The sequence below is a fragment of the Peromyscus maniculatus genome, chromosome 8 (assembly GCF_049852395.1).
Source record: "Peromyscus maniculatus bairdii isolate BWxNUB_F1_BW_parent chromosome 8, HU_Pman_BW_mat_3.1, whole genome shotgun sequence".
Classification (NCBI taxonomy): domain Eukaryota; kingdom Metazoa; phylum Chordata; class Mammalia; order Rodentia; family Cricetidae; genus Peromyscus; species Peromyscus maniculatus.
The window spans coordinates 75148381-75174031 of record NC_134859.1 but is presented as its reverse complement, the minus strand read 5'-3'; the positions used below and the strand labels follow the sequence as shown (position 1 = coordinate 75174031).

The 25651-nt window shown below is 51.3% G+C and overlaps 2 protein-coding genes and 1 long non-coding RNA gene across 4 annotated transcripts in view; 1 reads left to right on the top strand and 2 right to left on the bottom strand.

The window, feature by feature from the left end:
* Positions 1–2880: 2880 nt before the first annotated feature.
* Positions 2881–10377, bottom strand: Mrps23 (mitochondrial ribosomal protein S23). The gene is made up of 5 exons (XM_006972031.4): positions 10219–10377; positions 9292–9462; positions 4556–4633; positions 4076–4202; positions 2881–3574 (listed from the first exon to the last, which is right to left on the bottom strand). Exons 1-5 carry the CDS (start codon positions 10260–10262, stop codon positions 3488–3490), a joined length of 507 nt encoding a protein of 168 aa, XP_006972093.1. The 5' UTR covers positions 10263–10377; the 3' UTR covers positions 2881–3487.
* A 10944-nt stretch (positions 10378–21321) lies between these two features.
* On the top strand, positions 21322–24154 carry LOC143266980 (uncharacterized). Its single transcript, XR_013041834.1, has 2 exons — positions 21322–22048; positions 22670–24154. It is a non-coding gene; the product is annotated as an uncharacterized LOC143266980 (long non-coding RNA).
* Positions 21419–25651, bottom strand: part of Cuedc1 (CUE domain containing 1) — an 86335-nt gene continuing 82102 nt past the window's right edge. For both annotated transcript variants that reach the window (XM_076543093.1, XM_076543094.1), the window contains exons 10-11: positions 24552–24622; positions 21419–22962 (exon numbers count right to left, since the gene is read on the bottom strand). In XM_076543093.1, coding sequence (XP_076399208.1) covers positions 24555–24622 — 68 coding nt within the window. In that variant the 3' untranslated portion in view covers positions 21419–22962; positions 24552–24554. The remainder of the gene's footprint in view (positions 22963–24551; positions 24623–25651) is intronic.

Genomic DNA, 25651 nt, shown 5'->3' with positions numbered 1-25651 from the left:
CCCGCCCCCACTGACTCCCTCTAGCTGAGGCCGTGCAGCTGGCCTCTACGCTCAGGGCCATATTGTCAGATGCCCTCACTCCAAGACAGACTCGGGAAGACTGCCAACCCAATCCAGTTTCCTGTCAGGCTTGGTCACAGCCAGATCGGAAGAGAATGGACGAGGCCCAGGGCCTTCAGGTGGGCCACATCTGGATCCTCCGGAGCTTGGCGGGTACCAGTGGTAGCTCAGGGAAAACTTTATCGACCTACTTTCATGGCTGTGTCTTTAAAAAAGACCAGGCTGGCTCAAGCTTGCAGCAATCCTCCTGCCTCAGACTCCTAAGTGATGGGATTAGAGATGCACTACCATACCTGGCTTCGATTTCTTGCATGTTCCCTGTGTTCAGGTGCAGGTACGGGTGTGCAGATGTGTGAGGAGGGGAGGACATTCACTGACTTGGCTACCTCCTCGGCCCCTGGCTTCACTTTTATTGCCTTTCTCCCTGGCCAGACCCCACACTGTTGTACCCTGCCGCTGCCACCGCCATGGCGGCCACCACCGCCACCGCCATGGCCACCACCGGCAGCTATTCATTCTCCTAGCTCCGAACCTTATTCCTTTACTAGAGACTTCGTCCATTTCCTAAGTGCCTGGGCCCTCTATCCCCGCCCCCTGGGCACTGAACCTCCACCCAAGCAGAATTAAAGCCCTGTTCCCTGAGTGCCCGTTCCTTCCCCCAGGCACCCCCCCCCTCAACACTGCCAGTCTCCTGGTCATTCACGTCTGTGACTGGGACTAGCTGGCTCCTCTCCCCTCCCTCCCTCTCCCAAATCCTGAGCAAGCCTTCTATTGACCTGACGCTGCTTTCACGACGTAGCTTGCGGGCTCGCTTTCCTACCCAACCAAAGTCCTCCCCGTGGCTGCCAAGGCCGTCACGGTCTGAGTCCACCCTGTCTGTCCAAACCCGTTTCCCATCACTCCTCACAATACCCACCCAAACCCACGGCAAAACCAGCAAGCTGTGCATTCACCACCTCCCCTCACAACACCACCCCCGTCCAGGCCAGGCTCGCCCTCATTCTGTCGGCCGGTGACTGTGACGGGCACGGGGTGACAGCAGCGCACACGGACGTCCAGGAGGACCCAGCTCTTCAGGCTCGTCTTCCGCAGACTTCACTGAAGCCTGGACACCCACCTCCGGCTTCGGCCCCTCTGCTGCCCCGAGCTCTTGGGAGGGCCTGCTCCTGAAATGCTGTTCAGTGCTCCAGTGGCCACAAAGTGAAAATGTCTGTCCTTGTTTGCTCTTAGTAGGGAAGAAACGCCTGTAGCTGAATGCAGGCCACGGGAAGTTCGGTGGAGGGTGGGCAGCAGACTGAGCGTACAAACCACAGTGAAGGGCCCGAGTGTGGTCCCTATGCGGGTTCAGCAGGAGGTCAAGTCTCAATCTGAACCATAAAATTTCCAAACTGAGCCACCATCTGATCTAGACCCTGATCGCTAAAGGCTGAGGGGGGTCCAGCACAGAACCTTCCAGATTCCCTCAGGCAGAATTCCAAGACTAACCCAAAGAGGATCACACACCCCCACCCCCACCCCCACCCCCACCCCCCGCCACACACACACACACACACACACACACACACACACACACACACACACACACACACACACCTCTACCATGCTTTGTTTTGTGTGAGCATGGGCGTACATGTGGAGGCCAGGTCAACCTCGGGTGTCCTTCCTCAGGTACCACCACCCCGTCCTTGAGTCACATCTGTAATTTGGCCGGAGTTCAGCAAGGCAGCTAGCTGGCTGCCTCGCTGGACCTGGGACCCACCGACATGTCTCCTGGCATTAGGACTGCATGTGTGCGCTGGCTTCTACTTTTCACTTGGATGTTGGGGATCAAACTCAAGTCCTCTGAGCCCCTTCCCGAGCCCCCTACCACAGGTTTCTGCAGTAAGTCAGAAGGGCTCCTGTCCTCCTCATTGCTTCTCAAGTCACTGTCTTCTCAACCTGATTCTAGACTTTTCTGTGGCAAGAAGGGACCCCATCCTCTCCAAACACCAGAGCGGCCTGAGGGAGGCCTCTGCAGAAAGCGGGACTTGGTCCTTAACCTCCCAGTCCCTGTGGCAGCCCTCCACCCCCTCCACAGGGCTAGCCTGAGTCCCCTCCCTTCCACAGGCTGACTCTCAGTATCAGAACATGTGGAGAAAGACATTCTCACATCCTGATGGCGAAGCAGAATCTAAAAACTAAAAGCCCAGAAATGTAAGGCCTGGAGGGCGCTAAGCCAGCTCCTGGGCCGCCCTCCTAAGAACAACATCTGCAGCACCGCTGTCCGGTGCCCCCCCAAAGTCCACCCCTCCTGAGAACATCTGTGGCACTGCTGTCCGATGCCCTCCCCACAGTCCACGCGGGTATTTGGGACCCAATCGGTGTCTGAAGTCTTCGAATGGATGGGATTTGATTTGCCTCTCCATGAGAAAGTGAGAGCCCCCATGGTGAGGAATCATAACGCAGCATCAACACTGGGCAACAGAGAGGCCCTTCGGCCGGGGGCTGCATCACCTTCACCGAGCTCTCCCATACAATTAGGTGGACAGACGAGACCTGGACTCTGTCCTTCAGTCCAGACAGAGAAGGTCTGCACTCAGACAACTGCGTGGAAAAGCCACAGAGGCTTTAAGGTAAGGACCGTCTGAAGCTGCTTTTGACTTCAGGATGAAAACTACCACCCACAAATACAGAGCTGCATCACAACGGGCATCTCGTTTACTAGTAAAACACGGTCTGGTGAAGCTGCCAGGAGGAGGGTGTTCATGGAGAAGACCATCTGAATCAGTTGCCCCAAGCCCTGCCATCTTGGAAATCCAGTTACTAATAAAAACACCAGTCTTTAGCTAAGTGTGATCATTTATTCATTCAACAAACAGTTCTAAGCCGCTGATGAGCTGCAAGCCCATGTTAATCACCTCCAACACACTTAGCCCATGACACTCAAGTCATGGTTTTGGTCTTCGTCCACATCAGACAGGTCCTCAGTCTTACTGCAGCTGCCTGGGCCTCTCCTGGGCCTTTCGAGCTGCAGTCAATAGCATTACAGCAAAAGGAACAGACGCCACCTGCAGACAGAAACACTCGGCCGAGGGCCACACTGGGCCACACTGGGCCACACTGGGCCACACTACGTGGTCAAGTAGAATTCCGTGGGATCCAGACGAGAACAAAGGCGAGGTTCAATGCGGCGGCCCCAGCCAGCACAAGGCACCTTTGGAAGTTTCCAGGTGTTATCGACTTTGAAAGCATTAGAAAACCCTTTATATAACCATGTCATAAGTAAAAGTTCACAAAAGTGGTGCTTTCAAACCACGGTACTGAGGTTTCTGACAACCCAGAAGCGGGAACAGAGAAGGAGACGTGCCTGAGAGATGGAGGCCAACAGAGTCCGCAGCTCAGCCGAGCCTGTCCCGGGTGGTGGGCACGCTCGGTACACAGAAGGGCCTCACGGAGAGGGGGCGTCCATCTTTGGCTCCTGGGCATCTTCCGGAGGCTGCTTTCCTTCCGGCGAAGCCTGGGGTCTGACACCGACCTGTCAGGGTTTAGGGAGTGTGACTACTGTCGTGCTGCTTACAAGACCAGGCACAGGCACGTGTCTCAGACGCCGCCAGCGCACACAGCTGGCTGCAGCTGTGTGACCAGGCGCACCCTGGCGTCAGGGAAATGCTCAGCAGTGACCTCTCATGTCAATTGTCTGCTGACAAACAGCAAGTGCACAAAAATGTCTCCTGAACCCCATTCTCAAGGGCTTGACAGCAACATGCTGTGAGCAGTGGTCACAGAACCCGGGATATCCAATGCAGCAGCATTTGACCTGGGGTTAAAGGCATGAGCCAAGGTTTCAAGCAAACCCCCCCCTTTCACTGCCAGAGAGACAACGCCAACTGAAATTACTGTGTGTGTGTGTGTGTGTGTGTGTGTGTGTGTATGTATGTGTGTGCGCACTCACACACATGCACAGCTGAGCACACACGCTCCTGCTGAGCCCCACCCTGGAGGCCCACCAGAACAGCTCTGACAAGGAGGTACTCACATTCCTTGCCTCTCTCACTCGTCGTAAAACGACCCCCTCCGCCAGCAGAGCCTTCCCTGTCTCCGTAAACAACTTTTCTTCATCTGCCTCTCCCAGGTCCTGCAGCTCCATGTACTTCTCCACAAACCTGCAATTCCAAGCAGCCACCCCAGGCCTGGGTTGGGGCTACGGCGAGGTCTGCTGCACAGTAGCAAGCCAGCCCCAGAGAGAGCTGCCTAGAGGAGCACCCCTCCCGAGGGAGACCTCCACACAACTCCTCAGAATGACAGCTGAGCCGGGCGGTGGTGGAGCATGCCTTTAATCCCAGCACTCGGGAGGCAGAGGCAGGTGATGTCTGTGAGTTCAAGGCCAGCCTGGTCTACAGAGCGAGATCCAGAACAGTCAGGGTACACAGAGGAACCCTGTCTCAAACCCTTTCCCCGAAAAAAAACAGCTGAATCCTCGGGGAGCTTGATTTACTCAGGCCTGGGGAATACTTACCGTTGACAGGTAGACTTGAAGTTTGGGTTGAGCAGATCAAAAGCTTTGTGACCAGATCCATAGACGGAAAAGAATTTCCTAGAAAATACAAAAACAACATGAATCTCCACGATAGGCTATGGAATGGGGCAGAGGACTGTGGAGCAATGCTAGACCTGAGAAGTTCAGGGCCTAACCCAAAGAACAGTCATAATCAAGGGGACAGAGGAGCTCGGTGAGAACCAACACTCCCTCTCCGTGCTGCCCCAACTTCCCTGTTCCCCTCTCAGAGAGCAACAGGTTCAGCGGGCACCACATTCCGAAATGCCCCACCACAAATAACACTACAGACGTATCACTCCGTGTGTGTGTGTGTGTGTGTGTGTGTGTGTGTGTGTGTGTGTGTGTGTGCTACATGCACACTGAGTGTTGGGGGCACGTGGAGGACAGAGCAGGACATCATGTGTCTTCCTCCACCACTCTCCACTTCGTGCTTTGAATCCAGGTCTCTTACTGGCCTGGAAGCTCACCGTTTTGGCTAGGCTGGCCGGCGGCATACTGTCAAGATCTGCTTTCCCTCTGCCCCGCATGACTGAGGTTTACAGGCACATGTACCCAGGCTTTCCCTCTGCCCCCCAAGGCTGAGGTTTACAGGCACATGTACCCAGGCTTTCCCTCTGCCCCCAAGGCTGAGGTTTACAGGCACATGTACCCAGGCTTTCCCTCTGCCCCCAAGGCTGAGGTTTACAGGCACATGTACCCAGGCCCAGCTTCTCACACGGGTGCTGGAGATTCACACTCGGGTTTCATAGTTTCACAGGAAGTGCTCTCACACAGTGAATTGTCGTCACATCTCCCAGCCACATCCTTTAACCAAAAGGGTACCCATTTTCCTTTTTTTTTTTTTTTTTTTTTTAAACTGGGGAAAAATTAGTCCTTGTTGGGCCTTTGAGTGGCTCAGCAGGCAAAGGCACTTGCCACCAAACCTAACCTAACGACCTGCGTTTGATCCCTAGAACCCACATGGTAGGAGAGGACTCCTGTGAAGTTGTCCTCTGACTTCTACATGGATGCTGTAGCATGTACTCAAGCATGTCCACACATGTACATCTCCACTTTAATAAAATACAATGAAAATTTAACAACCCTTCTTAACTGTACCAGTGGCATTAATGCAATCAATCCTACAACCATCACCTCGATAGTTCCAGAACACTTTATCTATTTGTTTACTTAAGTGTGTGTAGGTGGCGCATGTCACAACACGAGTGGAGGTCAGAGGACAACTTGATGGAGCAGATTTTCTCCTTCCACCATGTGGATCCTGGGGCTTGAACTCAGGTCCTCAGGCTTGGCAGCAAGCGCCTTTACCCACTGAGCCATCTCGCTGGCCCTCCAAAACATTTCGATCACCCCCACAGAGGCCAGTACCACTAAGCACACACACCCCTCACCCCATATCTTGTGTTTTCAGAGTTTGTCTCAAACCAGTGCAGAGACTGTTTCTAATCCTTTGCCATCAAGACTGCTGCAAGAACACCTGGCTGCCTGTGTGCTGTACAGGTGAGTCCATGAATAAATCCACAGACATGGTAGAGCGAGATCAAGCTATGTGCTTATGTATCTGTTAAAACAAAACAAAAACCAACCTCTCAAACTGCTCACGTGCCTCTCAGAGCAGCAGTGCCAAACTTACACTCGGGTAGTTTCCACAATATACAAGCGCCTGTCTTCCTGTTTCACGACCCCTGCCAAACTGATAGGCTGGAAACTGTAATTCTAGTTTCAGCACCATCAACTACACGCACGCACACACATGCACACACACACACACACACACACACACACACACACACACACAACAAGAGAAAAAGAATGGCATTGGACATTTTCTCAAGTTTGAAAGCAAACTGGATTCCTTTCCTGTAAACTATTCATCTTCTCTGCCCATTTTCCTATGTAGTGGTTGCTATCAACTTCAGATTCCTTTGTGGAAACTCCAGGGTGTGAAAGTAGAGACGGGAGCTTTGGGAGTTCATCAGGTCACGCACACAGCCCTTAAACAAAACAGCAATGGTGTCCTTCCGAAAAGACAGAAGGCATGCTTCCTTTCTGTCCTCTCCCAAGGAAGGCACAGCGAGAAGACAGCACTCTCACAGGTGGGGGATGTCTCCAAGTTCAAAGCCAGCTTGATCTACACAACAAGTCCCACCCAGGAATCACAATGAGCCTCAAAACCAAACCAAACCACCAAAATGTCTGTGGTGTCTCAGAGGCTGAGTACTCCCTGTGTGGACAAGAACCTGAGCTGTCTGTGGTGTCTCACAGGCTGAGTGCTCCCTGTGTGGACAAGAACCTGAGCTGTCTGTGGTGTCTCACAGGCTGAGTGCTCCCAGCATGGATCAGAACCTGTGTCCAACTTCAGCACAGTAAAGCACAAAGAGGCAAAAACATACATGTGGCAAACCCGAGCAGAAATGTCTGAAAGTCTCAGAGAGCAAGAACATGCTTGTCCTGTGGGTCAGGAAGTGCTATGGAGAGCAGAGGGTGAGAGCTCATGTCTGTAATCCCAGCACCTTGGAGGCTGAGGTAAGAAGCTGCAGAAAACTGACATCAGCTTGGCCTCCACTGGAGTCAGCCCCTGTCTCAAAAGACACTAGTTTTTAATAAACTAGTTAAGACTTAACCCCCCATCTCCTTTTTCACTGTCTTCTCCCGCCAGCCTGGTGCTTTCCTCCAATCATCTCACCACTAACGGTTCATCAACAGACGGTTATGAACCACAGGCCATGAGCTGCACTAGCCACTGAGAAGATGACAGTACCTGGTCCATGGCAGGTCTTTTTCTAAGGGTGGAGTTGTCAGAGAGACAGAACTAGAGACTGAAGAACCGAGGCCTCACACATGCCAGGTGAGCCCGATCGCTGAGATATGGCCCCTGGTTATCGGGAGCAGTTTCACTATGCAGCGCCGGCTGACCTCAAACTCTTGATCCACCTGCCTCACCTGCCAGGTGCTGGGATTACACGTGTGAGCCACCATGTCCAGCTAGGGTGACATCTGAATTTTTCTTCATCATTTAAAAGAAAGAGAAGTTTAAGGACATCTTCTAATGTTACTTTCCAACATTACTTAGCTTAGAAGGAGTAGAGAGCAAATTAAAGAACACGTACTTTCATTTGTTCCAACACCTGACTAGTATTTTAAAAGTAACTCAAGAAAGGTAGGCCTGGGACCAGCAAGATGGCTCAGTGAGAAAGAAGTGCTTGCCCCCAAGCCTTACGACAAGGGTTCGATCCTCGGGACTCAGATGGTAAAAGGAGAAAACCATCCACCACAAGTTGGCCTCTGACCCCACACACATGCAAACACACACATACTAAATAGAGAAGTAAATGTAGTAAATTATATTTAAAAAAAAAAAAAAGTGCCGGGCGGTGGCGGCGGCGGCGGCGGCGGACGCCTTTAATCCCAGCACTCAGGAGGCAGAGCCAGGTGGATCTCTGTGAGTTCGAGGCCAGCCTGGGCTACCAAGTGAGTTCCAGGAAAGGCGCAAAGCTACACAGAGAAACCCTGTCTCGAAAAACAAAAAACAAACAAACAAACAAACAAACAAAAAGCAACAGCAATAACAACATAAAAACTCGGATGTGATATCACATACTTGGAATCCCAGAAGTTGGGAGGTAGAGGCAGAAAGACTACAAGTTCAAGATCACCCTGGGTTGAAACTAAATAAGATAGTTGAGCTTCCTGAAAAAGACCTTCCCAAACACAAAGGTGCAGAGGCCAACAAAAACGAAAACTGGTGGGTGTGAATAGACTGTCTATCTTAGTGCCTAACACGTGTAGAACCGCGTCTGACAGGAGGCATGGCAGAAAACTTGTAAAATGAAATCAGCAGCTTCCACACACGAAGAGAGGCATTGTGGAGCTAGAGAGATGGTTCAACAGTTAAGATGACAGACTATGCTCTTCCAGAGGACCGGGTGCCCACCGTTCCCAGTACCCAGGACAGGAGCTTCACAACTGACGCTAACTCCAACTCCAGGGTATCTGACCCCTTCCAGCCTCCTCCAGCAGTGAACACACAGGCACACAGACAAACATACAGGCAAAACTCCATACACATAAAATAAAAATAATCTTTATTTTAAAAAAAAAAACTGCTGCCAGGCAGTGGTGGCACACGCCTTTAATCACAGCACTTGGGAGGCAGAGGCAGGTGATCTCTGCGAGTTCAAGGCCAGCCTGGTCTACAGAGTGAGTTCTAGGAAAGGCACCAAAACTACACAAAAAAAAAAAAACCCTGTCTCAAAAAAAAAAAAAAAAAAGCAAGACCTCTGGCTCTGAGGGGCACCTGCACTCACATGCACATAGAGATGTGTAATTAAAAATAAAAATGAAAAGAAAAAAGAAAAAATAAATAAATAAAAATGAATCTTAAAAACAACAAAATACCAGGAGGCAGAGGCAGGTGGATCTCTGAGTTTGAGGCCAGCCTGGTCTACAGAGCACATTCCAGAACAGCCAGGGATACACAGAGAAATCCTGTCTCAAGCAAACAAACCAACAGCCAAACAAACACTTCTGTTTCCTCTTACCACAGGGAAGAGTGAGATGTCATTATTTGACTTGCTATACAAGACCAACTCCACAGAGCAAGCCCCTGTCAGCTCCTTAGCAGACTTCTACATAAACCTTCCTTTCTGAAGGTCTGGTGCATCTGTGTTCACTACAGGGGACCAGCCACTCACGCTCGAATCCGATCCTCGTGGTAAAAGATGTCCTGGATGGCAGCTTTGGCTTTACCATATCTCAAACGGGGTCTTCGGAAGACAGGCTCTCTCAGCGGCGGAAAGGCCTTATATATGTCAAACCACAGCGGCTTCTCCTTCAACACTCCAGCACGCATCAGATCCCTCGTCCTTAGAGAGGGAACAGAGCCACGGTCAGTCCATTACAACAGCCTGTCAAAGTCCCTGAACCAACTTAAGGCAGGCCAGAGCAGCGCAGTTCAGGTGAGCTGAGCAGGGCTTCCCACCTAGAGGAGACATGGCCACATTCCACAGCAACCTAGCACGGCCAGTGTTAAGTCCTGTTGTTGTTTAGGTCTCACGTAGCCTAGGATAGCCTTAAACTCAGTATGTAGTCGAGGATAACCTTGAATTTAGTGCCTCTCTGAACTTCTCCGGTGCTAGGATTACAGCGTGTCCACGCCAGGCTGTCTTTCTGTTTTGACAAAAAGTCCTCCAGTAGCCTGACTGTCCTGAACTTCGCTACGTAGCCCAGGTTGGCCTCGGTCTGGTGGCGATCGTCCTGCCTCGCCTCCCAAGTGCTCAGATTATGGGCATGAGCCATCACGTTCAACTTTAGGCCACTCTTATCTCCTCGCATGCATCCCAACCCCCAGCCCGGCCACCGTTCCACGGTGGAAACGCCAAGACCGTCCGGTCAAGCCCTTCAGCCCCTTCTTTATTCTAGCGGTCTCCCCCGAAGTGGGGTGGCGAATCTGTAAAGTGACAGATCAGAACTCCACGGGGACGTCGACAAACACTGCGAGCCAGGAGCGAGCACGAGGGCCTCTCCGGGCTCGGACACCCGCAACCGCGTCCCGCTCCGGCCACGCCAGGAGCGGCGTGACCCTCTGGGAACCCTGCTCACGCCCGACTCTGAGCACGCACCGGGAAAACACGCTCCCAATCGTCTCCAGCCGGCTCCCCGCCATGGTCACCTAGGGCAGACAGCCGCTAGCTGCTGCCGGAAGCGGAAGCGGCAGCAAGCAAGTGAAGGGGGGGACAAGCTGCTGGCCGAGCCGTGGATCCCAGTCCCGCCTCAGCGCCGTCCGGAGGGCGGAGTCAGGCAGAAGCAAATGATGGGCTGAGCGGGCGCGCTCCGCTACTCCTGCGGGGACCGGGGGGGGGGTGTGCCAGACAGGAACAATCGATGGCCGATCCGGAAAGGGCAGGCGTGCGCCAAAGCTACGCCGGAGTCGTAATTGACTGGTCCAGGGCAAAGATTGAATGTGGCACTTGGTTTCTTGCTGACTTTCGGAAGCCTCCTCCTCTCCCGCAGGTCGGGCAGTGTGGAGGGAATACCGTGGGGCTCGCGGAGATGAGGCACATCCTACAGTCAGCCAGCCACTCTTGACGTTTGAAGCCACCGGCTCCAGGCTCAATTATTCCTAATCTTGGCCAGTTAGGCGACGCAGAAGGAAGCTGAGACCCAAAGAGGGGCGAAGTCACTTTCCCAGGTGACATGAGCGTCCAGGCCTCCTTCCTTAAACCGGTCGCTGGAGCAATCTGCTTTCGCGCTCAGTGGAAGGCTGCCTGCAAGTAGCGTTCCCTCCTCTGGAGGCGGCACTCGCCCGCCCGATAGCTCTGGAGTTTAAAGCGTGAAAAGCGTTCATAACTAACTCGTTCGGGGAGGAAGCTGAAAATCTGGGGGAAAGTAGCCTGTCAGTGGTCAGCTTCTCAAAGTGTGGGTTTGGAGAGATGGATGCCTTAGATCAGGAGAAGGACTCCGTAGAAATTAAGACGTTTCATCAGGGTATTTGTGCAGGGGTCATCATTGTTGATTGTCATGACAAGATTAAAAAGAAAAAAATCCATCGGGCTGGAGAGAGAGCTCAACAGTTCAGAGCACTGGTTGCTCTTCCAGAGGACCCAGATTCGAGTTCCATCGCTCACATAATCGCCTGTAACTCCAGTTCCGGGGAATTCGATGTCCTCTTCTGACCTCTGCAGGCACCAGGCACAGACATGCATGCAGGCAAAATATCCATACACATATAGTTAATTAATTAAAATTCGTCAAATGGCCGTGTCATGATGGCTTACACCTTTAATCCCAGCACTCGAGATGCAGAGGATCTCTTTGAGTTCGAGGTCAGCCTGGTCTACATAGTGAGTTCCAGGACAGCCAGGGCTATGTAGAGAGACCTTATCTCAGAACAAACAAACAAAAAAGTGGCTGGAAAATTAGAGTTCGTTGGTTCTACTAAACTTTATGCAGCTATTAAAATCAGCAAACTTAGTTCATCTGTATTTACCTAGATTAGTGCCCATGGCTTGTGGTCAAATGAAAACAGAAACAAACAAACAAACAAAAAACTGCATCACTTGAGGATCCCAGCCTGTAAGAGGGAAAAAGAAACCATCCATCCACAGGTGCCAGTGTTTGTATGAGGATAAAATCTGTGCCAAAGCATATGGGACTGTGGACTTCAGTTATCCCTAGGACAAAAATGCAAGGGTAAATTCAGAGGTGGTTTTTTTCTCTTTATTTTGCCTTGTAAAGAGTTTGTATTCATATGTAAACTTTTTGACCCAATGAATGTTTTGAATCACACACTAGGTCTCCAAGGAGCCGGTTATCTTTGTCCCTAGGAAAAAGCATGAAGTCATCTCAAAATCCTCCTCCCACTCTAAGGGAGGTCCCAGAAGGGAAGCAGGGAATGTTTTTAGGGCAGTTGCCGCTTGTTTGTGTTATCTCAGAGATAACTCCGCCTACCCACAGCGTAGCCATTATCATCCTCATTATGGGTGAGAAAGCAAAGCCGCAGGAACTTAAGTACCTTTGTCTGATATGCAACTGATTGAACCGGGATCCAGCCCAGCCTGGGCACTCTCCTGTTCCCTGCCTGCTACCTTAACTAGCCAGACGCTGGAGACAGGAGCTGAAAGGCTTTAACAAAGCTGGCCTTAGCAGCAGGAGATACAGTGACCTGAGGCCTGAGCTGAGAGGCGGCATCACTCCTGCCTCCACGCTCTAGAACAGGGGCTGGAGGGGTGGCAGATCAGTTAAGTGCATATACTGCTCTTGCAGAGGACCCGAGTTCAGTTCCCAGCATCACAAGAGCCTGTAACTCCAACTCCAGGGAGACCTGATGGCTCTGGAGGTCGTGGGCACCAGCCTGTAGCTGTCCTTCACACACACACACACACACACACACACACACACACACGGTAGTTTTAAAAACAAAATCTTAAAAAGAAGAAGGAAAAGGAGGAGGAGGAGAGATGTGTGTCTGCAAGTCCACTGCCTATAAACTAGGACATTATACCATATGTTTAATCTAAAAAGAAAAAGAAAGAAAGAAGAGAAAAGGACTCTGGCCCCTGGGCCAACTGGCTCCCAGGTCCCTGAGATCTAAGGGGGTCAGCTCTGGGGAGTAAACACGCTCCTGGCTAAATATAACCTTCCCAGTCTTCAACAACTTTCTAATCTGTGTCCGAGCTATCTGCGGCCCTAGTCTCCAGGCATACTTCCCCTTCCCTCCAAGGCCTGCCCCTGTAAGCTAGCACAGACTATGCTGCAAAAGAATTGGAAAGGTTTGTTCCACCAGGCGGTGGCGGCGGCGGCGGCGGCGGCGGCGGCAGCAGCAGCAGCAGCAGCAACAGCAGCAGCAGCAGCAGTGCACGCCTTTAATCCCAGCACTCGGGAGGCAGAGGCAGGCGGATCTCTGTGAGTTCAAGGCCAGCCTGGGTTACATAGCGAGTCCCAGGAAAGGCACAAAGCTACACAGAGAAACCCTGTCTTGAAAAGGAAAGAAAGAAAGAAGGAAGGAAGGAAGGAAGGAAGGAAGGAAGGAAGGAAGGAAGGAAGGAAAGAAAGAAAGAAAGAAAGAAAGAAAGAAAGAAAGAAAGAAAGAAAGAAAGAAAGAAAGAAGAAAGGTTTATTCCAAGTTCATGGAGGAAAGCAGAAGACATAAATTCTCGAGTCAGAAGAAATTACTAAGTGGGAGATTTTTCTAAGTTATCCTGGAGTGATCCACCTTGAACCTTTGAAATTCCCCTTTCCATTGTCACATTTGATCCTTCTGCAACAGAAAGAACAGAGTATTGGTGGACAAAAAGGAATACTTGGGAGTGTGGAGACATGGCTGATCAGAAGCCCACACTCAAGACATGTTTGCTCATAACACAGGATGACATTGTTGGGTAGCTGGGAACAGAAAGAACGGACAGTTGAGGCTTTGTGTCTTCTAGAGTAGGCTGAATGGGACAGGCTAGGGTACACAGTAAGTGCTGGTCAGCAACTGTCCCGTGATGGTCACAGTGTCACTGTTGTGATGGCCACCTGGGAGTACGGCCTTTGATGGCGTCCCGCAGATCGCCTTATGGGAGAGGGAGGCACCTAGTGTCTCACATACAAGTACTCTACCACTCAGTTATACAGACACCCAAAACAGTGTTCTGCCTGCATGTATGCCTGCAGGCCAGAAGAGGGCACCAGATCTCATTATAGATGGTGGTGAGGCACCATGTGGTTGCTGGGCATTGAACTCAGGACCTCTGGAAGAGCAGCCAGTGCTCTTAACCACTGAGCCACCTCTCTAGCCCTCTCCACTAGCCCTTAAACACAAGCTCTCGCCTGACCCTACAAGAGCAGTATGTGTTTGAGTGAACCATCACTTCAGCCCCTTGCTTCTTGTTGTTGTTTGTTTGTTTGTTTGTTTGTTTGTTTATAGACAGGGTACCACTAAGTACCCTGGCTGGCCTGAAACTTATGTAGACAAAGCTGACCTTGAACTACAGAAATCTACTGCATCTGCCTCCAAAGTGCTGGCATTAAAGGCATGTGCCCCCATGGCCAGATGGTGGTGGTGGTTTATTGTGATGAGCTGTCAGTCTAGGGCTACAGTTCAGTTCATAGAGTGCTTTTGTAGTACGCACAAAACCCAGCATTAAATAAACAGGATATGATGATGCACACGCGTCATCCCAGGTCTCCAGAGGCAGAAGCAAGAGAATCAGAAGTTGAAGGTCATCCTCAGCGACAAAGCTTTGAAGGCAAGCTAGGGCTACCTAAGTCCTTGTCTTGCGGCTGGGAGGGGACAATCTCACTATAAAGCCTTATGCACAGAGTAAACTCATTCTGTAGGCCAGGCTGGCCTCAAACTCTGCAATTCTCTGGCCTTGACCTCGTCAGTAGCGGTATTACAGGCACATGCCAGCACGTTGGTTGGTTTCTATAGTGCGGTTCTTTACCTTGTAGATGTCTGCTTTCTCTCTTCGTCTTCATGTGGTCTTTTCTCTGTGAGCAAAGCTATGTGTGTTTTAATCTCATACTGGATAGGGTCTACCTTTATACAGTAGAAAGACTGTCTCCAAATGCAGTCACATTCTCATGGACTTAGTACTCTAAGTACTCAGTATATGAAATGAAGGAGAGGTAGGCCCGCCTGCAACATTGGACAGTAAGAGCTGAACACTCCCGCTTGCCAGCTGATCCATATCCACCCTCTGCCACTCTCCACCTTCACCTACACTGCAGGAACCCCACCTCAGTGGACTGCACTGGTGGCTGCACGCACCAGCCCCTTGCCCTCTGCTTCCAGCTAGATCCTAGTTGATTCTGAAGTTGGAGGCACTGGCAGGGAGTCGAAGCAAGGAGGAGAGTGGAACTGGGCTTTGTTCTATCTCCTACTCCCTCTCTCACACTTCAAGAACACAGGTCACAGCCTACCCTGAGCCACTCTACACAATTGTCCCTCAGACCTGGTTCGCCTTGTTGAATTGTGCTCTCGTCATTGGCTTTGGGTCCCATCTACATACCTACCCTACATGGTTTCCCTATATTCTACCAACATCTTTGTAAATAGCACCCTTGTTTAAGAGGTGCACCGGGGCCAGGCGGTGGTGGCGCATGCCTTTAATCCCAGCACTCGGGAGGCAGAGCCAGGCAGATCTCTGTGAGTTCGAGGCCAACCTGGTCTACAGAGCAAGATCCAGGACAGGCACCAAAACTACACAGAGAAACCTTGTCTCAAAAGAGAGAGAGAGAGAGAGAGAGAGAGAGAGAGAGAGACAGAGAGAGAGAGACAGAGAGAGAGAGAGAGAGAGAGAGAGAGAGAGAGACAGAGAGAGAGACAGAGAGAGACAGAGAGAGACAGAGAGAGAGAGAGAGATGCAGGAATTTGTCATACAGAAAGGACATTGAAGAAATCATGAGAACGGCTAGCTTCATGTGCTGGAGATCTGGGATCAAGGAATGAATAAACAATTGCGTCATTTAAACATTTAAAAATTATGAGGGGTGCACATGCCAGAAGACAACTGTGGCAGTTGTTTCTCTACTTTCACCGTGTAGACGCCAAAGATTAAACTCAGGTGCCCCAGCTTGGCATCAAGGGCCCTTACCTGCTGAGCCATCTCCTTGGGCCCAGCAATTGCTTTAAATGAGAGGAAAGAAATAGTGTGTGTTCATACACAGCATAAGAATTATATGCCAGGAGGTGGTGGCGGCGCACGCCTTTGATCCCAGCATTCAGGAGGCAGAGGTAGGCGGGTCTCTGAGAGTTCGAGGTCAACTGTCTACAGAGTGAGTTTTAGGACCATCAGGGCTACACAGAGAAACCCTGTCTCAAAAACAAACACACCACCAAAATTTATAGGGCTGCACAGCCTGGACTACATAGTGTGTTCCAGACCAGCTTAGACTACATAAAGAGACCCTGACTACTCAAACACACACACACACACACACACACACACACACACACACACACACACACACACACACACACACACCTACTGAGTAGGTTCAGGGCAAGGAGGGTGCAGACCTGGGAAGGGAGGGTACAATGCCTTTGCTCCTCTCCAGGCTGGCAGGCTCTACTTGCCTTTCTAGCTGAGCATGCACCTTAGGATGCCCACACCTGCAGCCCCCACCATCCCCAGCCACATGGGCTGAGTGCCCCAACCTAGTCCTTCCCTCACAGCTCTGGTTGTCTACTTGTCTGTCTCACTGGGCTTCTTTCAGGGCAGGAACTGGGCCTGTCTCTGCCCACACCCAGCCTGGTGCAGGGCCCTCCATTAGTTCTTAGTGAGTTTTCTAGTGAACAGCATGGATGAATAAAGCCAAGTCAGAACAAATGATGCTATAGTGACCACGGGCCACTTATGACTGCCTGCACACATCTGATCCTGCCACCCGAGTCTAGCTTCCCTTTGAGGCCTTTGCAAGACATACTGTGTGAACATGTCATCCGAGCCCACCGTGCATTGAGTGTGTACTGTCATTTTTACTGACCTCTGGCTGTCCCCTGCCTCAGTGGGGCTTTTTATAATCCTCTGGGGCTTCAACTGTCTTCCGTAAAATGGAGCTAACCATAAGACCCAACAGAAAGTCTTTTCTGGAAGGGGTGGCGCACACATGTAATCTCAGCACTTGGGAGGTGGAGGCAGGAGGGGCCTCAAGTTCAGGCTAGTCTGGGCTACTCAGTGAGACTCTGTCTCAGGGGTGTGGGGTGGGGCGGAAGGAGCCTTGTTGTGAAGCGTCGGGTGTGTTAGGACGGTGTGTTAGGACTGCAGAGCCCTTGTGCGGTAAACATAACTGACGATGATTTCCGAGGACTCCACCGTTAAATCACATCTAACAATTCACAAGACATTGTTACAAGCTGCCCAGCTTCCCTGCGATAACAGGTGGCTGCCCTGAAGGAGGCGCCAGTGCAGACAAAGGAGAGATCAACACTTTGTGCCCATACCTGCCCTGGAGGTCTGTGGGACTTGGCTCCTTTCCACAGCCAAGGAAACGAGAGTGAACGGAGCCTGAGCAGCTAGCTGCCTGTTGGAGTTTATGCTGATTAGAATAATTCTGAGGGGTTGCATGGATCACGGAGGATGAGACCCCTTCAGGGCAGGTATTTCAGGGTTTGTGAACCTGGGGGCGAGTTCCTAGGGAGTTCGAGCAAGGCAGATTCTGATTAGGTTGGTTTGGAGTGGGGCCCTGAACTGTGTTTCTAACAAGCTTCTGGGCTGATTGACAGCCAGGCTGCGGGTCTGCAAATAGGGTAAACAACTTTCTCAAGTTGACATCGCAAGTTTGAGTGGATGTTCTTGGTTCTAGCTTTGTGAGTTCTGCACCCAGGCCACACTTTATTTGCATTTTATGTATGAGTGCTCTGCATGTATTACCTGCACGCCAGAAGAGGGCATCATATCCTATCATAGATGGTTGTGAGTCACCATGTGGTTGCTGGGAATTGAACGCAAGACCTCTGGAAGAGCAGCCAGTGCCCTTAACCACTGAGCCATCGCTCCAGCGCCCCAGGCGACACGTTGGAGGACAAGACAGGCTTCCCAGTGTTTAGGTGACGCTTCACAGCTGTTCACACTGGAGTCCCTGGAGCAATCCTCCCGACATGATTGTTTTTCCCCTTTAATTAGTGATCCCGAGAGCTGGGGTCTAGTACAGTGGCAAAGCACTTGCCTGTATATACGTGAGGCCCCGAGTTTCATCCCCAACTATAACAGTAAGATAAATAAACAGAGTTTTCAAATAAAAAGAATAGTGACTCTTCGTTTTCTACAAATGACACCTTCTAGGTCTTTAATCCAAACACTGGGAGGCAGAGACAGGCAGATCTCTGTGAGTTTGAGGCCAACCTGGTCTACAGAGTGAATTTCAGGCCAGCCAGGGCTACATAGTGAGATGCTCTCTCACACAAAATAAAACAAACAAACAAAAAAATTTAGAAGTGACACCTGTAGGCAGTCCTCCCAGGCAGGGCAGCCTTGTTTTATGGGTCCTGAAGCTTATATAGCTTTAGTGACATTTTAAATTAAAAACGATCTTTGTTTTACAAATTTCTCCAAATGTGGCTATAGAAACAAACTCCCTGTAATCTGTATGGCTTGAGGCCAAAGGCCTCCTGCAAAAAATGATAGTTCATCTTTCTGTGGTCAGTGACTGTCACTTCTGCAAATGACCACCTGGGGGCAGTAGGTCTACACAGACCCTTTTCATCTACCCCAGCTCCAGAAAGTTCCAGCTTCCCCCTTGCTGGCCCAGACCACTAATCCAACAAATGAATCTATGCTGTGATGATGGGCATAAGGCCTCTGCGTGCTTCTCTCTCAATAGCCGGCTTCCTGTTTGCTGCATACGCTAGGAGACTGTTTTTAAATCCAGATAAAGAATGTTAATAGGGAGTTCCGGACACAATGCTGGGTCACAGATCCCTGGGAGGTGTTTCTGAGCAGGTAGGCCTTTTTCTGTTCTTCACAAGTTGTGTCCATGTGGGGATCCTGGATCCTATCACCTGTCCTCCACCTGCTCCCAACAGGTAGCTTAGAGCTTAGGCATCAACTCTGGAATTCTACTGCCGCCTTGTTCAAATCCAGGGACTAGCGTTTACTAAGGATGGCTATCAACTTCATCTCTGTACCTCCCTGTGCCTCCATTTCCCAGTGGGTAAAAATGCGAGTAATGGGACTGATTTCATGTCATCGTTCCTGGGTTAGGTACAACACAACATAGGAAGCACCCCAGAAGAGTGACCCGCACACAGTGAACCCCTAATAAATGCTATCACCATTGTCACCCCACACCTCACCTGCCCCTCTTGGTCTTCAGGACAGATTCTCTGACTCCCAAGCAGGTGCTTCCAGAGAACTAGGAGACAGAAGTTGAGACTCCAGCATAATAACCACGCCTGTTCTTCTGTGCACAATGTCTATCAAGCCCTATGGTCTTCCTGCAAGTTAGAGCCAATGCCCAGGGATGCCAAAATGTATGAAGGGCCAGGGGCACCGGCAGGGTCAGACTCCAGAGAGCCTGGCTGCATTTTTACAGAAATCTTTAAACATTACCGTGTGGCTTCCAGGAGCTTCCCATGTGCAGATGAGTGTGGTGTAAAGGGTTGCTGGTCACTTCTGGGTCTGTTCTTCACACTCTTTAACCCGGTTATGGCTCTCCCACCCGCGCCCTCCCGCTGTGGGGTAGTTACAAGTTACACTGAAAGTGTTCGTTTGCAGCTTACAGTACTAGACAAAATGGTGCATGGCTCTAAGAACTTTGTATATCAGAATCACCCGAGATTTTACAGTTGCATTTCCAGGCTCAACTGCAAACCAAGTACCAGAGGACACGTGCATTCTAAAAGTGCAAATCTCAGACCTGACCTGATGTTCTAGAGTTTCTTAAGCTACAGTGTTCATACAAGTCACTTGTTAAAAACATGTTATATAATTCTGAAGCTTTGGGAGCTGTCTTCTTTTTTTAGTTATGTTTATTTATTATAATCGTGTGCGTGTGCGCATGCACACGGAGGTCAGAAGAGAACTTTCAGAAGTTGGTTCTCTTCTTCCACGGTGCGTTCTGGGGATCACACTCAGAGTGTCAGACTTGGCAGCCAGTACCTTTACTTACTGAGCCATCTTGCTGGTCCAGAACTGTGGTCCTCAAACTTGAGTATGGATTAGAGTTATCTTCAGGGCTTGTTACAACGCCTTCCGGTTGTAACTTTGGTAGCATTCCTAACAAGCTCCCGGGTGGTAGCTGCTGGGAGCACATTTTGAGCAAAGGGGTAGCAGAAGCAGCAAGGTGCTTGCTTTCAGGCAAGGCAGCCTGGGGCGCCTTTGCTAGACTACCTCATCCCCAATTCTGTGATCCTGGCATGTCACTTAAATTTATGTCATTTCCTTATCTGTAAAGTGCTTATTGGGCAAGATCAACTCCACTCATGAAACACCTGACAGCCTGGAGCCCTGGTTCTGACCTGGTTGCAAAATTGAACCTCCTTGGGCAACTTTGAAAACAAAACCCACAGTTGTTGATTTCATTGGTCTAGAGTACTAAGCATGGGGATTTTGAAAAAGCATCTGGGGAGTAGTGGAGTAGTAGCCTTACACTATGGCTCCCAAACTCCAGTGTGTGTAGGGACCACAGATTGCTTGGTTACACCCTTCATTTTTGATGCAGGAGGTCTGGAATGGAGCATTTCATTGTTTAAGCTTTAATTTTAAAATACGCACATATGTGTATGTGTGTGAGAGAGAGATGTCAGAAGTGAGCATCAGATCCACCGGCACGAGAGTTACAGGCGGCTGGGGGTTGCCTGGTGGAGGTGCTGGGAATTGAACTTGGTTCCTATACAGGAGCAGTGAGTGTGTGCTTAGCCACTTGGCCAGCTGTCTAGCCCTGAGAACAAGCATTTCTATAAGCTCATCGATGGCTCTACAGCTTTCCTTCAGTACGCATAGCCCTAGGATATTGCTGAATGACCGGCCTAAGGCTGGAAGAGAATCTTAGTTTACCTAGTGCAGCATGCCAGCTGTCTCAGGGATGCCATACCAGCCTACCTGTATCTGCCAGGGCCAAGGGGGGGCCCTAATGGAACGGCCCGGGGGGACAGCTGTTTTATCCTAGCGTGAAAAAGTGAAATTGAGGGGAAGAGGCACACCCTTGGCGGGGTGACCCTGAGCCCAGCACAGGAAAGATGAGCTGTTAAATGCCACAAGGAAGCCTTGGGCTCCACCCAAGGAAGAATTTTAACCTTGAGAATGGCCTGTTCTGAAGAGGGCATCCGTTTCCTCTTTCAGTACAGCCTGCCTGTGTAAGGTGAAGGGGAGTCCAGCTGAGTTGCGGGCACAGGTTGAGGTACTTCTAGAGGAAGATGGTTACAGTCCCTCTCAAGTGTGAGGTGCACCTCCCTGGGATGCACACCTCGAACCTCTGGTCGGCTCGACGCCGCTGACGCCGTCACCGTTAATCCAGAAGCTTTGTGTTTAAGGTAGGAAGGCATGGTGTGGCACTTTCGCCACAGGCTGGGTTTCTCAACCCTGTTTTCTCGCTTATCAGCAAGTGGTTTTTTTGCAGGGCAAAGAGGAAGAAAGGAGCAGTGTTACACACAGCCAGCAGGTCGCAAGGGCCGCTGGTGTCACCTCCTGAGGCGGTGTGTAGGATGCCTGGGTCCTATGGACTCTAGAAACAACCCTGAGGGTTAACCCGAGCGGGGGTGGGGAGGGGGTGGAAGTGGGGGGGGGGGAGCAAGGCAGGTGGCCCAAGGATTTGGCACTTCTCCAGAGGCCAAACTCTATCCCCTGCGGAGGGAAAAAGGAGGGAGGGCCCAGCCCACGCCGCTGGCCACATCAGTGCACCAAGAGAACACCAAGTCTTTATTACCGGAATTCCTATGAAACGGCTCCAAGTTAAAAACCACACACAGGAGGAAATAAAAACAACGCAGTGACACACAGAGACCTAGAGCTTTCCCTTCCTGTGCCTGACCCCGGAGCAGGGAAGGTCCAGACCCGTCAGGAGCACAGTCTAGCCGCCCCGGGCTCGTGGTGGGTGGGGAAGTGTCCTTCTCTCCGGGGGTCACAGGACTGGCTGGGTGCCAGCGTGGTCCCCCACCCCCATCCTGCACCGCGCACGCACGTTTCCAAACTTGGTCACGATGTGTGCACGGCACTCCCGAGCCCGGGGAAGCTCCGCCGGCCGGAGTGGAGGTGATGGCGGTCCCATTTCCACCACGCTCCCATTTCCTACCAGTCCCTAGCAGCCCCGCCGCCGCCGCCGCCGCCACCCAAGCATCGGATCCCACTTTCAACCAGGGCCCCACGCCTGCCCAGGCTTCCCAGCTCTCTCTAAAGGTCGATGAGTTCCCAGATCATGGAACGAGCGGGGCACAATTGCGGCCTCCAGCCCCTTGGTGCCGGCTAAGCGTTCCTAGAATCACCTCTGTTCTTCAGATCACCTCTGGGTCTCCACTTGAGGCACCCGGTAAGTTCCTGTCCCAGGTGCTCCCCCATCCCCCACCCCTGCCCCAGGCTGGTAGCCTCGGCAACTTGCACTTCAGCCCTGCACCCTTCTCAGTTGGGGTCACCCTCACCCCGAAACTCCAGTACCTCCCTGCCTTATAAAACAGCAGGACCAGTCCGGCCCCTGAGGAGCCCCACTGTGATGTAAATCAAGAACCAACTTAGGTCTTCAGCCAAACTAAAGACCAGGCTTAGATAGAATCCTCCAGCTCCGGGGTCACCCTCCCCATCCCTGCTGGGTCAAGAGGAGGCTGCCGGAGCTAACAGCCAGCCCTTAATAGAAGCAGCCCTATGAGCTGGACCCGGCAAGACCAGAGTGTCCAGAGTTCTGTGCGGGTCGGGGCCAAGAGTCAGCAGTTCCGGCCAGGGCTGAGATGGAGGAGGCCTTTAGAAAGAGAGGCCACAGGGGACGGGGGATGCCAGGAGCGACAGGAAAGGAGAAGCAGGAAAGCCCTCTTCAGGCCCAAAGAGGCTCCGGATGGATCATTTTGCCAGTTCTTTAACTGCAACCTTGGTGCTTTCTGGGATCTTTCTTCTTTTCCTTTCCTCTTTCTTTCCTTTTCTTTTCTTTCTTTTTTTAAAGGGAGGGGTGGTTCCTGAATTTCTGCTCATCCGCGGTAGAGGAGACAGACTACAGACCAGGTTGTGGCTGGCTGCTGTCTCAAAGGCTCCAGGTTCTTCCTCCAATCACAAGCAACTCTGAAAGTTCTAAGTCCCGTGGAAAGTGGCAGTGGCTGGGCTGGACTGTGGCCGAAGAAGCCTGGGCCGTGGTCTGCAAGCACCGTCTGTCTCGGCTGCAGCTGGAGGGCACCGGTGTTCCTCTCTGGTTACCTCCACCCGGTCAGAACAGCTCTGGCAAGGCGAAGCTGCTGGCACCTGGGGAGTAGGGAAACCGTGTGATGTTTTCATCAAAGGGGTTCCCTGGTCTTTCCCTGCCTGGTTCCTGGAGAATATGAGGGAGGCACCGCCTCCTTTCTCCAGCGGTTCTAGATCATCCTGGAACTCTGCTTCGGACACATGACACCCACTGCCCAACCACAGGATCCTAGCAGCAAGACATGGAGGGGGAGAATGGGGTGGGGAGGAAGCTCTGCCTGTGAAGGCCTTACAGGTGGGAGGCTGCTCCACCCGTTCTGTGTCCCGTTAGTAGGTGGGCGCGCGGGGGTGGGGCAGGGGAGGCTACACTAAGTAAGAGAGCCTGAAGGGGCAGAAAAGTGATCCCAGGCTAGAATGTGGCGGGCCTCAGACACCAGGCTGCGTTCATAAGACTTGTGCTCGGAAGACCCACGAGAAAAGCACGGGAGAGGTAGGACCACAGTGATGCTTGGTGATGGGATTAACAGGTAGGGCCATGAAGACATGAGTGATGGGGAAAGCGAGGAGGAAGGAGGCGGGGAGGAGAGAACAGCTTGCAGTGAACTGAAGAGGAGTCCTGAGAGAGAAGAGTGTGTTGCCTGCACTTGCTGGCTCTACCCTCTGTGGCCTGGGCTATCTCACTGCCACTACTACCATTAAGAGGGGCATCTGTTCCTCCATGGTTGGAAACAGGACCAGACCCACCACACAACGGCTCAAGAAAACCTAGTCGATGCTGAGCACTGGGACCAGGACAGCAGGTGGGCAAGCAAAGCAGGTGGGTGGGCAGGCAGCTCCTCACGGGGGGCCGGGCACCTGAGCGTCAGGCATGCCTAGTTTCTGCAGGAGATGCTGGCGTTTCCTATGTACACCCCCTCCCCCAGGAGAGTACACAGGGAGAGAATAGAAAGGCAGGCCAGCCCCGAGGCTCCAGACAGAAGCAGCCACTCCAGGGGCTATTTCCAGAACCCTGACCATCCAACCTAAGCAGGGGACCGAACACAGTTCTGCGTGTGCATGACCACAATGCTTCTTACACTATCCTCTTAACATTCACTGTGTGTCTCAGAATGTCTTTTCAATGGGGCTACAAACTATTCGAGGTCAAAAGCCGATTTGGTTTTCCTGTTCAAGGCATCTGTGATGACGATGATTCAGGCAGATGTGATTGTTTGTCAAATGAATAAATAACCAAATTCTTAAAAGTACAAAAGCCAGAATTGATACAGCAAGTCTGTAATCCCAGCACTTGGGAAGTAGAAACAGGAAACAGGAAGAAGTGAAGTTCAAAGCCAGCCTCATCTATATAGCCAGTACATTCAAGGGTAGTGGGGTTACATAAAACTAAACTATAAATGTATATGTGTGTATGTGTATATATATATGTGTGTGTGTGTGTCTGTGTATATATATGTGTCTATGTGTGTGTATTATATGTGTGTGTGTGTGTGTGTATTGGTTTGCGGGGGGAACCATGTGCAATACCACAAGAAAAGTAAGCCAGGATCAGCGTTACTGTGATGTCACAGCCCAGCACCTCTGGATCCTTGGGAGGACACATGGTGGGTGGTGTCCAAGCTGCTGCTAGAAGCTGTGGCCCCAAGCCTTACCTCTTACTGTCCTTCTCTTAGGGCCTCTTCCACCTTAGGCACCTCCTGCCGCCTTCCCCGGAAGTCTTCATCTGAAAGGCAAAGGGAAGCCACCTCATCTTCCACCCTGCAGAACCTCACTTGGGCCTGTCCCCAGACTGGGCAGGGGAGCTGCCTCAACTGTCCCTTAGCTTGGATCCTGATGCCAGGGTAGCAGTATGTGGGCGTGATGAGAGAGGCAAAAGGCACCGGGTGCTGTCTTGGCTCTACCACTGAGCTCAGCCTTGGACAAGTCTTACCCTTTGTTTGGGCCTCAGTTTTCTCATCTATCAAGTGGGATAGGGATGATGGACTATCCAGAAGACCCCTAAGGCATTCTAGTCTTTGTATCTGGTGTCTGCTAACCACCACCACCCCTTTTTTTCTTTTTTCATTTTCTTTTCCTTTCTTTTTTTTTTTTTTTTTTTTTAATCTTTGGTTTTCTCTAGGCAGTGTTTCTCTGTGTAGCCCTGGCTGTCCTGGAACTCACTCTGTAGACCAGGCTGGCCTCGAACTCAGAGATGCACCTGCCTCTGCCTCCCAAGTGCTAGGATTAAAGGCATGTGCCATCTCTTGACCCTTTAAGAGCCTGATGATGAAGGTTCATCCATGGGTGGCCTCGCTGGGTCTTTTGACCCCTGTGGCCTTTAGAAGGGACTGGGTAAAAAGTTCAAGGCCCGCAGACTGAAAATTTCTTTCTTTCTTTTTCTTTTCTTACTTTGTTTTTTTTTTAATAATTTATTTATTTGTATTTTCTGTACATCGGTGTTTTGCCTGCATATATGTTTGTAGGAGCATCCCCTGGAACAGGAGTTACAGACAGCTGTGAGCTGCCATGTGGGTGCTGGGAATTGAACCTGGGTCTCAGGAAGTGCAGCCAGTACTCTTAACCACTGAGCCATTCTCCAGCCCCATTACTTTGTTTTTTGAGATAGGGTTTCTCTGTGTAGCCCTGGCTGTCCTGGAACTCGCTCTGTAGACCAGGATGCCACTGAACTGGCAGAAATCTGCCTGCCTCTGCCTCCCAAGTGCAGGGACTAAAGGCGTGTGCCACCACCGCCCAGCTAAACTGAAGCTTTCTA